The sequence below is a fragment of the Oreochromis niloticus genome, linkage group LG22, assembly GCF_001858045.2.
Source record: "Oreochromis niloticus isolate F11D_XX linkage group LG22, O_niloticus_UMD_NMBU, whole genome shotgun sequence".
Taxonomy (NCBI): Eukaryota; Metazoa; Chordata; class Actinopteri; order Cichliformes; family Cichlidae; genus Oreochromis; species Oreochromis niloticus.
The window spans coordinates 21,389,516-21,406,285 of record NC_031985.2 but is presented as its reverse complement, the minus strand read 5'-3'; the positions used below and the strand labels follow the sequence as shown (position 1 = coordinate 21,406,285).

The 16,770-nt window shown below is 38.8% G+C and overlaps 2 protein-coding genes across 6 annotated transcripts; both read right to left on the bottom strand.

Moving 5' to 3' along the window:
* Window positions 1-1,361: 1,361 nt before the first annotated feature.
* Window positions 1,362-5,203, bottom strand: si:ch211-215i13.3 (brain and acute leukemia cytoplasmic protein). Of its 5 annotated transcripts, none has more exons than XR_003216092.1 (4): window positions 4,875-5,203; window positions 4,485-4,641; window positions 2,706-2,859; window positions 1,362-2,613 (listed from the first exon to the last, which is right to left on the bottom strand). XR_003216092.1 is itself a non-coding variant. In XM_005478537.4 (4 exons), exons 1-3 carry the CDS (start codon window positions 5,011-5,013, stop codon window positions 2,734-2,736), a joined length of 390 nt encoding a protein of 129 aa, XP_005478594.1. In that variant the 5' UTR covers window positions 5,014-5,203; the 3' UTR covers window positions 1,362-2,613; window positions 2,706-2,733. The 5 variants fall into 5 exon arrangements, 4 of the variants coding, with proteins under 4 accessions (XP_005478594.1, XP_013126088.1, XP_013126089.1 ...); XM_005478537.4 differs by having other exon boundaries at window positions 4,517-4,641; XM_013270634.3 differs by having other exon boundaries at window positions 1,362-2,859.
* Window positions 5,204-6,153: 950 nt separating this feature from the next.
* atp6v1c1b (ATPase H+ transporting V1 subunit C1b) lies at window positions 6,154-15,972 on the bottom strand. The gene is made up of 13 exons (XM_003444066.5): window positions 15,793-15,972; window positions 14,061-14,241; window positions 13,872-13,939; window positions 13,604-13,689; window positions 13,384-13,478; window positions 13,060-13,151; window positions 12,283-12,381; window positions 10,426-10,494; window positions 9,277-9,369; window positions 8,835-8,928; window positions 8,494-8,591; window positions 8,273-8,396; window positions 6,154-7,063 (listed from the first exon to the last, which is right to left on the bottom strand). The coding sequence occupies exons 2-13, from the start codon at window positions 14,190-14,192 to the stop codon at window positions 6,965-6,967; spliced, it is 1,149 nt and encodes a 382-aa protein (XP_003444114.1). The 5' UTR covers window positions 14,193-14,241; window positions 15,793-15,972; the 3' UTR covers window positions 6,154-6,964.
* Window positions 15,973-16,770: the final 798 nt, after the last annotated feature.

The window sequence follows — 16,770 nt, the reverse complement described above, 5'->3', positions numbered from 1 at the left end:
TTTATAACTCACCGAACTTCCGGTGTGTAATCAAGGGTCAGATTTTTTAAATCAAAAATGTACATTAATAAATTATCATTCAAATTATACGAAAAACTATCAAATATATTTTTATTTTAAAAAATTACTTAGCATACAGTAAGAGTTGACACACCTGATTTGGGCTTTAGTTTTGAAAAGGTGTGTCACAAAGGTCAACAAATCGTGGTGGACTGTATTCACTCGTCGTTTATTTATATTTTTTAAGGAAATGGGAATTGGGCGCAGCTATTTCTTGAAACATTTGCAAACATACTTGGAAGTACAGGATTTAAGTCAAAAACAGAGTTTGTGCAATTCTAACTAGCTTGAAAGTCAATATTCAGTATGGCTGCCTTTAGTCTTCAACACAGCTTGAAACTGACTGATGGTGTGCTATTGTGTGTTTTTCTATCCATGTGTTTGGGGTCATTGTCATGCAGAAAAATGAAGCCACTGTCAATTAGATTCTTTCTAGATGGTACTGCAAAGTAGATCAAAATCTGGTGGAAATTTCACTGTATTCTCAGTGTTTTACCACTGTCCTGACCTCCTCCATATATACTGACAATCTTAACCAAAATTTCAAATTTGGATTCATCACTCCACAAGACCTTTTGTCACTGATTTTGAGTTCAGTTCTTATGTAATTTGGCATGCCTCAGGCTTTAGTTCCTGTTTCCCTTCCTTATGAATAACTTATTTCTTTACCATTACCAATGACCAGTAAACAGTAGATGGACCAACTGACACAGGACCTGACGAGTGGCCTTAGTGGCCTAACAGACCACTTAACAGGCACAAAAAACCCACACAAAAAAATAAACAACAACGAAAAAAAAACACATTCCTCTGAAAATGGTCAAGTACAAGGACTGGATTGAAAATGATTGAATAAGCATCCGTTGTCAAAAGAAAACATTTGAAAGACCTTCAGATCACCTGGAGAACTATTGCTACCGACCACTTTAAAAATAAAATTAAATTGAAGTCCCACTGCTTGGAAGCAAAGTACAAAGAAACTCATGACAGAAAACTGTGTTATAAAATGATTTGTTCACTCACCAGAGATTGTCAGAGTTGGCTACAAATATTGATTACATAATGCTTGGGCAAAACTAATGAATTACTCTCTTAAAGGTAAAGGGACCATTACACATAATTTAAGCCAATTTTACATTGGTAAATTTAGTCATTAACGCTTTTGAAACTTTACCTTATAATTGAAAACAGTTTATAGCTCAGTGCAATACTGATGCTTTTCCAGTCTAATCACAATAGGAAACAGAAAAGGTTGATTTCTTTTAATTCGTGTAATGAGAAATAAATGCTCAGATCACTTGTTTTCCCCCTGGATTCCATACATTAAGAAGCCAGCAAATATTTTAATGCAAAGAAGAAAAAAGTAATTTTGAAACATACACGTTGAGGTTTGTTTTGCCATCACAAATATGGCGCGGTCTGTACACATTTCGTCACATCATCTAAGTAAAGTCATTAAAAACTCTTGACAAGCGACCATTATCACATGCACACCATTTTAATTCAGATTCTTAAATTTATTTATATGACCAACAGATTGACCTTCATACAATCATGTGAAGCCGACAGCTTCCGGTAAGCCAGAGCTTTTCTTAAAGTGGTTGTTACCACTTTCAAACCTCTTTGTGTTTAGATATTAAGACCTCAGCTGGTCAACTACGCCATCTGCTGGTCATATGATCTAATTTGCCAGATGCCCCATCCTGAAAATCCTCCTGAGTATGCTTGTATTTACAAATGTTGGATAGGCTTTTTTTTTTTTTAATTGATTTTTTTTTAATGGCTTGCTATTGATCAAGTTTGGGCAGAGACTTCGATTAAATTAACATAGCACCGATCTATACATGCAGACCGGTATTAAGCCAAAAAAATTTACATGTTACAATACTAAATATAAAGTGTGCATTTTACAACGTAACAGAGAGTAAAGTAGAAGTATTGAACACAACAGTATAAAGCAAACTTTAAAAATCAAACTGAAAGAGAACACAACAGCACTTTGAATCAGGATTAATTGTAGGCACATGCGGATGTGTTTGTATATCTTGCGAAAGGCTGGAAAAGGCAGTCTTTAGCCTTCAAGCTTCACGCCTCCAAATCTCAGCTTCTAAACAGCACTTCTGGTTCTTTTAAATGAAAATTACTTACAGCATTGACTGAGGTTAAACAGCATCGGTATTAGTTCCCATACTACTGATAATCATTCACAACAAAAGGAGTATACTTGCACAAAGAACTGAAGCAAATTCTTAGGAAGGCCTCACACAGAACACACTGCTTGTAATTATCATGTGCATATGGGACAATCTGCTCTTTTTTTCTTTTTTGTTTTTTTTTTTCTTCACACTGGCTGAACACAGTGACACATTCCCTGACTGGCACCATAAGCATGGGAGAGAAGCATGGTGTAAAGTGTGAACATTGCTCGTTACCCACTCTCTTCTTCACACATGCATTTGCAGTGGCACAACGAAGATGCAGCATCCACAGGTCTTTGGATGGAGACGTACGCAGGTGCTTGTGTTGTAAATCACTGCGAACAACAGCCAGGATCTTGCAAAAAAATAGAAAATAAAAAAAATAAAATAAAATCAGCCACGCACGTCTGCAAATCACCATCTTGTCCTCTGGAGAGGCATTCGCACCTACGGCCGTCTTCCTCCTTGCGGAGGTTCATCTTTCGTCACAGGCGTTTTCAGGTTCTGGATCGTCACTGCTGTTGGCGCTTACCGGCTGCCCATCCTTAGACAAAGCACTGGCCTCCTTTGATGACCTCCTTTTGGAGTCACGAGTAGATTGCTGTGAAAAGATTTGGAATGCCATTTCATTTAAATGTCACCCCACTAGACAGACAGCGAGTGGGCAAAGATGGCCAATTGAGAGGTGAGTCACTGAGGTTCTGCCATGTGTGGAAGGTTAAATTATTAATATATATATTTTTAACTGTCATTTAGAGATACTGAAATATAATTGGTAAGATAAAATTATTTTTCAGATCATTTTTTAAAGCTTATTTCAGTTTTGAAAAGAACAAAAGTATTTTCAATTTAAACCTCACAAAAAAGAGAGTTTCTGTTATTACTTTTCCTTTTTAAAAAGATAAACTCACCAATCACTTTATTAGGTACACTTTGCTAACACCCCGTAATTCTTCAAGGCACAGATTCAACAAGGTGCTGAAAACATTCCTCTGAGGATTTTGGTTGATACTGACACGACAGCATCACACAGCTGCTGCAGATTTGTCTGCTTCACATCCATGATGTGAATATCCAGTTCCACCACATCCCAAAGGTGCTCTATTGGATTAAAATCTGCCGACTCTGGAGGTCATTTGAGTACACTGAACTCATTGTCTTCTTCAAGAAACCAGTTTGAGATCATCTGAGCTTTGTGACGTGATATGTTATAAGAAGCCATCAGAAGATGGGTAAACTGTGGTCATAAAAGGATGGCCATGGTCAGCAACAATACTTGGGTGGGCTATGACATTTAAACAATGGTCTGTTAGTACTGTGGGTTCACAGTGTGCCAAGAAAATATCCCCCACACCATGATGCCTAAACTTTTGATACAAGGCAAGATGGATCCATGCCTTCATGTTGACAACAATGACGTCACAATCAATGTCGCTTATATCACCTTTCTTCTCCATTCTGGTGCTCAGTTTGAACTTCAGCAGGCTGCCTTGACTATGTCTACATGTCTGAATCCATTAAGTTACTGCCATGTGATTGGCTGATTTCTTGCATTAATGAGCAGCTGAACAGGTGTGCTTAATAAAGTGGCCAGTGAGTGTACAAATGATAATGAAGGGATGTTAATTTTATACCTGACGAAGGTCAGATGAACTGACATTTTGTAATATAATGAATGAGCAGCAAGTGAGACAGTATGCGTGAACTATATTTAAGTGTCTTTACAAAATTTCCCACAGCAAAAACAGCACAATGAGCTCAAAGAGTTTCTAGTATGTTCTATAAACAAATGCAAAAAATCTCACTAGAATAAATTAAATCAGAAATATTAGGAATATCTTACATTTTTTTTAATAACTGTTATTAATAAATGTTGAATTTGACTGTGAAGAAACAATGAAATTATATCATACTTATCATACTGTTTACTTATTTGCTTATAGTTGGATTGTAAACCATCTATGAACATTATTGTTATGTAAAATTGCAAACAATGCTTTTATGGTATTTTAAATGCTGTGAGGCCCTTGCATAAATGTCATGTGGATGGCTCGAGCTGATTAAGCTTCTCTAGCTGCGCTCTATGTAAACATGTTACAAGCTAATGATGAATATAGTTACACTTTAATTTAGATGACAGTGATTTTGCAGGTTTGGTATGTGGCATTACTGGTGGTGCTCAAATCCTGCTCATGACCATGTGTGCAAAGGTGTTTTAGGACTCACACATGCCAGTACCTGCTACCAGTGACACCTACATCACTAAAAGAGCGCCTGGGTCTCCTCTGGTGGTTGGAGCTGCTGGTGGTGAGGGCCTGCTTCCCACACTGGGTGCCCGTGTTCACCATCCTCTTCTCCCTTATGTTGGCTTCCAGAGGTTTACCTAAGGGGCAGTGGTTAGTGTTTGAAATGTGGCACTCTTTCAAACATGAAAACAAGATAGTAGAGATGGCTGCGATGGCTGTGTCAGCTCGGTCAAGTTGTGGTGTGAGTGGTTTGTTTAGCTTGTGGCTGCACCCTGTCAGCATATATGGCACCTAAAGAGAATGCATTTGGATTTGCATCTTCATGGGAGATCTTTCTCTTTATATTTTTAGAGATAACGGAGGCTCTTACTGTTTGCTACTGGAAGAGGGGTCTCTACATCCGTGTTAGTAAGCCATGTCGATTCTGTTTCTCTTGTCCAGCTTTCATGGTACCTCGGCTCGATGATCGCGTCCGCCCGACTCCCTCCACAACCCATCGAGATAATCATCCACGGCAGGTGTAGCTGAGGCTGACGCGGGCTTAAACACGGCTCGCTTTGTCTCACAGCATCCGCAGCATCTCCTCCCCGGCTCTCTACTAAAGCTCCATCCGTGTTTCCATCATCAGTCGGCGGCTCTGAAGCTGCTGCTCTCCTCAAACAGCAGTGCCAGCTGACCAGCACGAGCTACCTGCGTCACCCGGAGAGGGCGGAGCTTAAAGTGGCTGCTGATTGGCCACGAGGGAAATCAACAGCTGCATCATCACTACGGCCAGCATCCTCATCATCAACATGGAAACGTGTGTGCCAAACGAAACTGCTCTTTCTGTTTTTAATGTAATTCATCGAGTTAAATCCTTACAATTGACAACAAAACGTCGATGCCATTTGTTATATTCAATAAGGCGCCAATAATTGACTTTATTGATAGGCTTTGGAGATTAATTAGAAGTCGCTGAAGTCGTAAAGTATACGATCTGGGTTGCTAAGGTGGGGCATTTTTATAGGAGACGTGCATTTGATAATAATGAAGCTTTAAATGGCTTAAAATATTTTATGATCAGAGTAAACATGCCCACACACACAAAAAAAAAATGTGTGTGTGGATGGATAGCTGTGTTTGGTAACAGAAAACGAATAACAGGCTCCATCTTATTAAGAAACACTGAATATGTAGAGTAGGTTTTTTATAAAAGACAAAAAGCCAAATAATGAGGAAAAACATTTGAATCATGAGCTTGATGTGCATCTTTGTGTAAAAACAAGTGCATATTCATGCACAAAAAGAAATATAAGATGCAATTTGGAATGAGCATGCAAGACAAAACCTCACACCCTCCTGATATCCCTCAGCATTGTCACTGGAATCAGTTTGTTTTCATTTATCTTTGTTTTGCATCTCTTTGAAGCGTCTGGTCATTTTGCACATGGTTGTTTTTGTCTTTAACTGATTAGTGTATGTTTTATCTTTAAGATACACTAACAAAAAGTAACCTTAAAATGATCCTTGTAGTACCTAAAACCACATCTTTATTTCAGAGATGTTATTTCCTCATAAATTATCACACCCCTTAACAACTTAGCCTTTATCTTCTTTTTTCCCCCCATTACTCTGAGCAGGTTTACACAGCATAAAAAGCCAAAGTCAAGGATCTTTCATAGAGTATTTAATTTCACATTTATTTAAATATGTGTTTTAATTTATAGATATACTGACAATACAGTATTTGCACATATACACATTATTCATTGTTCTCAAACGGCTTGATATACAGAAATCACAGGAGCATAAGATCAGCGAACATATTGCTTCTTTGTACCGTAAAATGACCAGTTTCAGTGTTTCACAGGTTTTAGCTTGAGAAGCAGAAACAACTGTCAACATCTACTTATAAACAGGCATTCCTTACATGGAGCTATAAACATGTCACTTTTTAAAAACTGAACAAACATATTCACTGATTTTGGAGGTTTGAAATAAATACTGTAGATAACACACACACCGATTTATTTATTTTTATTCCCACTTACCCCACATATACCTTTCACGTTAATTTTAACAAGTAGGGTATGGAAGTAGTGACAGTAAAAACACTGTATTTTACATAGCATTTGAAGCAATGAGGGAATACCAACTATTGAGATGGAGGAAGCTGTTTACTTAAGTAGTGTGGTACAAACAGAAAAAGACAACAAAAAAAGTCAGTCCTCATTTAAGTATGTTGGAACAGAAGTTGTGATTAGAGACCAGTTTACCTCTAAAACAGATCCTAAGTATAGTCGCTAATCAGCACTCTGATTCCTAACAACTTATAAGGGAGGAGACCCAGGAATGTACTAGGAACATAAAACACAGGAAAGGAAGGAAGAACACAAAAAAAAGTCTAGAGTAAAAATAATTTAAGGTTTGTGGATGTGAAAGTGTCACATCAGAACACTCCTGCACGTGATGATAATGTATCTAGACCTTGAAATCCAGCAGGTTGCAGTCGATCTTGTAGTAAACATAGGGGTAGTACTCTTGCTGGCTCAAGTTCAGCCCTGGGATGTCCATGGAGGCCTGAAGGCAGAGAACAGTAATTATACAAGAGAATATGACAATACATTATCGTTCCCTTTGGAAAAATATTTTTTCACAGATCTGTGCCTTAGTTTAATTATTACAATACGCTGTCTGTGTGTCTTGTGGCCCAGCAGGAATCTCTAGAACTGAAAAATGAAAGAAAACAAAAAACAAAAAAACCTGCAGTTCCTCTAGAGACCACTTAAGGGTGCCCTTGAAAGTGAGTCAGTCTCCATCCTATTTTTAAAAAAATAATAATAATAATTCCCATGTTACTTGGACAAAAAACATTTGTCTCCATTGCCCAATTTTCCCATCCATGATTCATGATTCACTCACCCACCCAATGCCTCAGTCACACAGTCCTAAAGACCAATCAGCAACCCTTTGCCCCTTGGCAAGTTGTTGCCAGCATTTACTTTGAAACCAGTTAACTAGTACTAATGAACGCATCATGCAGGCCTAGAGACAGGTCAGTGATCAGTCAGTTATCCCTTCTTCACCACGCAACCGAAGGCCGCTGGGAAAAATGTGCATTCCCCAACCAGTTGGCAAGTGGTTGCTGCAGTCACCTGCAGCTAGCATGGAAGCATGGATGCTCTTTTCTACTCTACGTGAGCACTCAAAAGCGCTTTATACAACACATCTCATTTACCTACTCACATGCACATTCACACTGGGATGAATGAATTGGGTTACCCAATACATTAAGTACGTTACCCAACAATATTTTGGCATGTAGACTGGAGTAGCCCGGGATCGATCTACCAACCTTAAGATTAGTAGCTGACCTGCTCTACCTCCTTTAGCCACTCCAAAAACAACTGTGATGCAAACTGGAAATGGAAACCAGTCGCCTTCATAGGTTGCAGTGCTAAGGCACAACTTTTACTCTGAAGATGAACAAATGGTTACCAGGGGGTCATGAACTGGCCTCTAGGCCTGTCTGAGTGAGGTCAAAATTGTCTTAAGGTTAAAACTGCATTTTTAGGGATCTACAAACAAACTGGTGGCCTCATGGTGGCTGCATTTATCCTTTATACAGTCTGTGTTTTTAGTATAAAGGTCATTTAGACTCGAGGTCATAATCTGTGGTGGATTTGTACTTTACTGTATAACACAGTCCTCAGATTACTTCATTTAACACTGCCCCCCAAAAAAACAAAAAACAGGTAAGTAACGAACAAATGTGCGGCTGAGACTCACGTCAATGATTGCAGCACTGCTGTCCAGGTGCTTGTACAGGTCGTACAGCACCTCTCTGAGTTTCTTCATGTTCTTCTTGTTGGGCTGAAGCAGCATAGCCTGGAAGTTGACTGGCAGCCCATATCTATGAAATACAAGGTAACCATGAATTTGAGCGCTTGGTGGTAAAGGATGCACATCTGTACATTAATAAATTCATAATCTCCTGCATGACAACTCACCTGAGCACTGACTCCACAAACACGCGTAGAGCTTTTATGTGAATCCATGCGATGAAGGCCTCACTGAAATTCACCTTCAGCCATCGTACCAAAGGGCCCTAGATTGAATGCAACAACATATCATCAATTTTTGCCATTCTTAAACGTAAGGGTGATAAATACCACAGCAATATGAAAATGAAACAGCATGCTTACTTTCTCATTACTAGTTAACTATAACTACAAACAGCAGTTGCAAACGGATGTACAGATGTACTACAAAAGCAACTCTTTCTGTACAGAGCGAGCTCCACTAACTACACAGTCAGCAGCATTGTTAGTGAAGTAAGCAGCAGGCATACAAACTGTTTCTTCTTGTCGGTGGACAAGCGTGTCATCTCTTCTTTGTCTGCCTTCATCTCCTCCTCATTGTACTGGAAGTCCCGCACTGTAAACCTGAGCCAGGACACACAGCAGAGAGGTGGCTATCAGCTTTCACAGAGATGAGTATAACCAAGCACCTACTACACACATACGTCCTCAAAATATGTTTAGCACACACAGTCGTGCTAATGTAAGAGCCCTATGAAGCTGAGAGTATAACACAAGCGCAGCCTACTTCAATCCTCATGAGCCACTTATCCATTTATGGAGCATTTATTACTAAAGGAAACATTTGTCATTTAGAGAAAACACAAAGCTGGACTGGCTGGAGTGTATCAAGTGCAACACACAACATAAGCTTTAGACATTAACTCTGAAAAGCTCATATTCTTTTGAGTAAACAGAAGTGGAATAGTTTACTTGTTTTCTCTAGCCTTGTGTTTGAAGTCGTCTACAGCTTTCCTGAAGAGGGTGACACTGAACAGACCGCTGTCGTTGTCTTCAAACAGCAGCCTGGAGAAGAGGACAGAATGCACAAGAGGTGTGGGAAAATAAATATCAATACAGCAGAGTATTTGTATTTGTGGAGCAACAATGCAACCACACAGAGACGCAATATATTTATATTTGATCATAAAATAAACATTATGTAATATAATAAAAATACATTTCAAATGCAAATCAAACTTTTTAGCATAAAAATAATAAATTTCAATAAAACAAAAGTTTATTTTATTTAACAGTAATTTACTTTCCAATTCTTCAGCTGCCGACTTTTGCAACTTTGCAAATTGGACTGTTTAAAATACCTGTAATTGTACAACAGTCCACACATGTTTGCACTCAGTTAAGTTGGACTACACTTGAATAAAAACAGTTCAGTTTGTCAGAAATAAAAATGACTGAAGTGAGAAAAATACAGAAATTCATGTTAAACCAGACACTGAGAAGGTTGGGAAAAAACTGATACACTGTGGCTCGTCTTACCACCATGCCAGTTTAGAGGAGTTAAAAAAAACAAGAACTGGTGATATCTGTTAAGTTGGATTTACTATAACTATAATTATACTATAAAGTGAAACATCCCTCACTGGTGTCCATAGAAATGAACACTGGAGAATATTTTCAGCTGAGAATAAACTCTGTTTAATCAAACTATGCAAACCATACAGAATGTGTCTGTCTTCCTGCTGAGAATGCTCTAGATTTGGATCACCAGGATGTTGAGGTCACATTTGCCCAGAAAGTCTAAACACAATGTCCTAAATCACCTGGCCATGTTGACACAGGGTCAATTGCCTTCTACAGGTCAACCACGTAACGTCTTCTATTCTAATACGGGTCACATCGTTTTTCACAGTTCACACGAGAAATGGTTCCAGTTTTAATCAGAGTCAAGCACAAAGCTAAACTCAGTAGAAGACACAGGAAGTGAAAATTCTGGTCTACCTCAACTATTATCATAATAACATGGAGCAGCCATGTGCAATTCATGACATGCACAAATATATTAAAAAAGCAAACCGTTCTTGGACCTTTTGTATTTAGCAGCGTCTGGAGAGGACTTACTTGGTGGAGCGTGGTACGACCATTTCAGCCAGTGTTTCGTATGTCTTCTGCCAGTCAGCGTAGCTCGTCCTGATGAGGGTGGAAATGAGAAAATAACATCTTTGACTTTTATTTTATTTTGATAAAAAAAACATTCTCAGACCAAAATTAATAATTTAACAATTTCCACAGCCAAATTCTGTACAGTTATGAAATGACTTCCTCATAAATTAATGATCACAAAACTTCTTCACAATGTCTACAACCTTATGCAATTATTTTGCAAATCTCATAAACCCCGCAATTTACAGTAGGACATGCAAAACATATCAAATGTTTACAATGACAAAATGGACCATTTAATTAAAATATGAGCTCATTTTCAAGTTGATGGCATCAAAACATCTCAAAAAAGGCAACAAAAGGCTGGAAAAGTAAAAGTAAGTGGTGGTAAAAAGAAACTGTTTTCTCAACATAGAATTGTGAAGACTTTCTTTAAACATATCACCTGCAATACATAATATCAACAGAAGAGAAATCTCTGTGCGCAAGGAAAAAGGTTGAAAATCAGTATTGCACGTGATCTTCAGTGTCTCAGGCAGCACTGCATTAAAAACATGCGATTCTGTCATTAAAATCACTGCGTGGGCTCAGGAACACTTCCAGAAATCACCATCTGTGAAAACAGTTTATTGCGCCATCCACAAATGCAAAGACTCCACACGTGAACATGGTTAGTGTTGTTTCTCGGCACTGCTTTATATATAGGAGAGTGGCCTCTCAACCTCTGAGGAGGTTGAGGAGCCTCTCTATGCAAGTCTCCGCCTGATTGGCTGAATCCATGGCTGGGCCATGTGACATGCCAGCTGCTGATTGGTCTCTATCAACATCTGGTATTTCAAAAAAATAAAATAAAATAAAAATCCTACTCCCAGCAGCACTTTCCTAGCAGAAATGACAGCAGCAGCGTTCTGGTCCTGTCCTCGGCCTCCAAACCTTCGATAGTTTTGTGCATGTTTTTTGTGGAGACACATTAGTTCTGCTAGGCCCTGTGACTGTTAGCTGGTGTTTATATTTTGTATATAGCTTAATTCACTCACTGTGTGTGTGTGTATCACTAAAGCAAAAGGGCTGAACTCCCTCTTTGTTTCTGGTTTGCTAGTGAGTTAAGTTTAGCACACCTTTTGTTTCGTTTTGCTTCACATAGGGATTAGGTAGTAGTTTTCCTTATAAGGTAACTGGTTTTATTTGTTGTTTTGGCCTCAGTTCACCTTGAACTTTTTGCTCTGAGTTATGGGTATATTGGCCTTGTTCTTGACCAAGCATGTATTAATGAAGTGTATTTTTAATTGAGAATTACTGGTTGGACACTGGTACACCTTATAACTTGTGTATTACGCTTCGTTAGCTCATTAGAAACGGCGCAAAAGCTCATCTAAAATAGACTAAAACAAACTGGAAAACTGCTCCTTGGACAGAGAACATTGACATTTTAAGCTGTATTTTTCAAAACATGGACGCAATATCATTTGACATGCCTCCTTGTCAAGGTCATGCGACACAGTAGTTTGGTTTTTTTGTTCTTTTAGACATGGCCTTGTCCAACCTTTTTGACACTTGTTGGTATCAGATTGAAAATGACTATTTTATATTAAAATGGTACATTTACATAGTTTAAACATTTGATGTTTTCCGTGTTCTACTGTGAATAAAATGTGGGAATTATGAGATTTACAAATCATTGCATTCTGTTTTTATTCACATTTTACACAGCGTCCCAACATTTTCTGAACTGGGATTGTACCATGAATACAAGCGCTCAAGAAATAAGTATTCACAACACACACACACTGCATACAATGACGCTGGTGCACTTACTTTGGGACGACCACCAGCATGGTAATCAGGTACTCTGAGTCCAGCACAAAGTCCTCTTTCTTCACTATGTCAGCCAGACTTCTGGTCATCAAGCTCCCCCTAGAAGGAAGACACATGCATATACACACAGAGCACATGAAACAGAAAAGATGTTGAATAAAGTTACATACAAACAGCATTGTTAACTATATTGAAGCTATGCTGACAAGGAAGATGGTTTGACATTATGCTCACGCAACAACCTAAAACATTGTTTTGCTCTACAGTGATCAGAAAAAAAAAAAAAAAATCCTATACATATGACAAAAATGCACATAACATACAAATTTTCAGTGCAACTCTAAATCCAGTTTTGTTTTGTTTTTTAAATAATAGTGTCCATGTGTGAAAGCTCTTAATGCAGAGCACCCGATTCCACAATATCAATTTGCAAATATATGGAAACACAATGAATGAAAAAAGCATGGTTTTTGTTTTTGTTGTTAACTTTCACTTAACCAAAAGTGACTCTTGTGAGATGAATAATCTCTTTTGCATGAGCGCGCTGGGCCCACATAGGCGGCATTAACATATTTATGCAGGGGTGCACTCTGGTCTGAGGGACACACATTTCATTACGAGGCTCAGTGCAGATGACTATGTGCCCTTTAAATTCCTTGTAATCACACACAACTCTTCAACCATGCACAGATGGACTCCAAGCAGACTTGAAACAAGCACAACAACAACAGCTACTCGTCCACAAATGTCTGTGTTAACGACGGCTGTTTTACTCACGCGTTCTTCCTCTCCAGATTCTGCAGGTTTCCCTTTAGATTGTTGTAAGCCGAAGCTCTGGCCTTCAGGTCGTTGTCTATCTGAGTCACTTGCTAGAAAACCAAGCAAGTATGGGTGAATACATCATTGCCGATCAGTGCAGCTGGAAAAATCTGATATAGTCAGTGTACTCTCTGGGACAATGAATGTCTTAATACAATACATGAAATCTCAACTCATCAACCAGGACTTTAGCAACCAAAACTTAGACAAAAGAACAAATTTATCATGGGGATATACAACACGAGGCATTAACAATTAATTGACTAAGAGAGCTGATTTTACCTTGGAAATGATCTCCGAGATGTTTTTCAGAGACTGTTTGATCGGATATTTCGCCATATCCCACTGAAATCTGGTGACATAGGTGACCAGGTCAACTGTATCAAGTAGAAACAAGATCAAAGACATCAGCATCAATCTCCATTTCCATATACTTTAATAGCTGTAAAGCAAATAGACTTGTTCTTCTGAGAAGCTGCCTGATTATGTATGCAGAGGTTACCTCCATTGGCCAACAGGTTCTCCTGGACTTTGTCTCGGCTGTCCTCCAGAACATCGGCCATGTACTGAGCAACCTTCTTTACCACACTGCATCCGATTTCAGGATGAGAAGTGAATACAAACCAGCAGAGAGAGCAGAAAAACAAAACAGCAATTAGCATGATTCTATCTAAATGTTGCATTCACTCTTTATAAAACTGAGCTTACAACTCTTCCGCTGCCTGACAAACACATAACACAAAACTCTGCCATGTTTCAGTAAACTTTACCTTTCCACAAAAGTGTCTAGTTTAGCCAGCTCATCTGACAGGCCCACTAAGACATCCAGAGTCCCAACCTGTTAGAGGTAGACCAGAAAACATAAGCAAAAAGGCAAATAATGGCCACACTGGTGTCCACCTATGCATTCCTCACTGAGGCCTTAGCCACAGAGGACTGCTGTGTTTTGTTTTTTTCACCTTGAGGTCAGGGATGTTGAACTTGTTGTTAGTGGAGAGGTTGTTGGTGCGCGTAGTGGCCACCATCAGCTTGTCCCAAGTCTGCTGGCAGGTCTTCTCCCCGGGAGCCGAGATCAACCAGAATTCTGTCATGGCTGCTGGCAGGAATTTTGTCCCCCGTGCCGCTGATGTAAGGAAGTTACTGAGGGTGAAATAACAAGATTTACTTTTTTCATGTTAAGTTTTCGATTTACAGCACTGCCTGAAATGCTCCAGTAAAATCATAATCTGATAATATAATAATACTTATCTAATACTTTGGAGGCAGGTTATTCATTTTGCATCGTTACTTAATTAACATATGAATGCATGGCTTTTACCTTTTACTTTTACCTTTAGACCAGACCTGGGCAATGTACAGCCCGAAGGCCATATCCAGGGCATTGGTTTTTCCTGATTGGCCCATTTGAGGTTGGTGGGAAATTAGAATTAAAATAGAAGTATATATCTTGCAGTTTGTCCTGTTTTCAGTCTCAAAACACTCTTTGATAAATTCCTCACCATAAGCTGTAATGAGATAATAGCTTACAATTTTTTCTGATTTTGTGGGAATACGCAATACAGATTTGCTGCCTTTATTTTAAAGGTGACTGCTATTTCTTTTTTAATGTACATAGGTAAGTGTATGCAAGCATCACTGTAAATGTTGCTTTGGAACCAACATTTATGAGAAACGTGAGTTTGTTAGTCCTGAAAGATGAGTGTAGAGTTTTTAATAAGAAATGGACTCAAGTCAGAGGCTGTGTGTTTAGTTTGTGGAGAGCTTTAAATTGTTGTTTAAAGATTACAGTCTGAATCGCAATTATGATACTAAACACACTGAAAAATACAAGAACTTGACTGATGCATAGCGGGGACGGACGTCTCACATTTAGCTAGCAAAGCTGCAAAAGCAACAAGGACTGTTCCTCTGGACGTACAATTAGCTTCTTGATTCACTACAGGCAGAGCACTTTAAGTCAGTATCACTGCTGGATTTGTATTCTTCTCTCAAAGTTAAGGAGGCATGCTCAGAAGATGTTGCTTCTCTTTAGATCAACCTTCATATGTGAGCAAAGATTATCGGTATGAAGTATAAGAAATACAGATCAAATACAAAAGATCAAATTAATATTGAACAGAACTGCGTTCGGTTTAATGGTGTGGCTGTCCACAACAGACCCTGCTTTAAACTGTGTTCTCACATCTTTTGATTAAGAAAAATCTCAGTTCTTTTCCGATCACTTTGCATTAGACAGACACACACGTCAAACTAACACTGTAAAAATCCTCTTTCTTCCTCTTTTGACTCTTATTTGGTTCTGAATCTTGAACTTCCTCATTATTTCCCACTGGTTTTAAAGAGTCACACAGACATACAGAAGTGGCTGATTTCATCACAGCTGCACAGCAGAGACTGACAAGTCTCCATGTCTGCTGACTGACTGTCATATGATCAACTTCTTGTTGATGCAGACCGCTAAAAAGCGACCCTCCTCTTGATTAAACACCCAGAACGCCACATGAATAGAAACCGCCGCTCTTTGATTTGTGACTCGGTATCAGGGAAAGGAAAGAAGAAGAAAAAAAAATCAGTGACAGCAGAATAAACCTGTTTCATGCAGTGTTAGCTTACTGCTGCTGCCAGCAGCTTGTTTATCAGTGTGGCCTCACGGTGTCACGACGTCACTAACCGAAGCACCGCAATACTCACCGACGCGTTTAACGGCTTCAGCGCGCAGTCCACTCGGTATATTTCAGCCAAACACACGCAGTTTCCCGCACATAGCGCAGATAGAAGCAGGTTTTCGACACACGGGGCTCCTTCAACAGAGCATCTCACTCAAAGTCAGCTGATCAGAGGAGGAAATCTGCGCCTGCGCAAACGACTGCCGTCACGTGATCGACTCCTCGTGAGATTCAGTGAAACATGTCTTAAGCACGTTGTACTAGGAACAAGGAGACTTAAGCATGAATTATAATTAATTAAAAGCAAAGTTTACCGCATATTTAAAAACTACTTATCAATGTAATACTGAGCAAATAGTTGATGGTGATAAAAAAAATGGTAAAAGACATCAACCTAATGGGGAAGTGGGAGAAAATTGCTAAAGTAACAGATACATTATACTAAGCTACTTAAAATAAGAGATGAGAGTGCGAGTCATAAATGTTTTTCGTGTGTGTGTGTGTGTGTGTGTGTGTGTGTGTGTGTGTGCAAGATATTAAAAACAAAAACGGAAAGAAAACAGCTCCATGGTGCTGAAGGTCAAAAACTCTACTGGAAACTTTTGAAAAGGGAGTAAAACTTATATTCATTTTTATTCACATATTACACAGACTGTGTACTCACCTAGCCTAGCAGCCGTGCGCCTGGGCTATTTTCAAGTATCATTAAAGTTACAGTATGTAAAATCTCACCATTAGATGTCAGTAGATTGGAGTCAGTTGAATTCACTTTTCTTGTCCCTCCTAATCCAAGTCCATGCTACAGTGGGTAAGTAGCTCTGCTAAATCAGGTAATTCCAAAATATATCTTTGATTAATCTCTTTAATTGCTTTTTGGACAAGTTTTACGTTGGTCAACAGAAAGAAAAAAAAAAAACATTGCACACTGTTTGGGCTAACTTTTCATAATGTGGGACATCAGTACTGATTTTTGAAAACTGAATTTTATGCTTTTAGTTGTATT

What these genes read in the sequence shown, in the direction of transcription:
- si:ch211-215i13.3 (XM_005478536.4), bottom strand. Translation starts at nt 5,013, where the DNA reads ATGATTATCTCGATGGGTTGTGGAGGGAGTCGGGCGGACGCGATCATC. An exon ending in CCCTCTTCCAGTAGCAAACA is followed by an intron (nt 4,642 to 4,874) that starts GTAAGAGCCTCC and finishes ACTGCCCCTTAG; the next exon opens with GTAAACCTCTGGAAGCCAAC. An exon ending in CCAGGCGCTCTTTTAGTGAT is followed by an intron (nt 2,860 to 4,516) that starts GTAGGTGTCACT and finishes ATCTTTTCACAG; the next exon opens with CAATCTACTCGTGACTCCAA.
- atp6v1c1b (XM_003444066.5), bottom strand. Translation starts at nt 14,192, where the DNA reads ATGACAGAATTCTGGTTGATCTCGGCTCCCGGGGAGAAGACCTGCCAG. An exon ending in ATGCTGGTGGTCGTCCCAAA is followed by an intron (nt 10,495 to 12,282) that starts GTAAGTGCACCA and finishes CACCCTCATCAG; the next exon opens with GACGAGCTACGCTGACTGGC. An exon ending in GCAGTGCTGCAATCATTGAC is followed by an intron (nt 7,064 to 8,272) that starts GTGAGTCTCAGC and finishes CTCTGCCTTCAG; the next exon opens with GCCTCCATGGACATCCCAGG.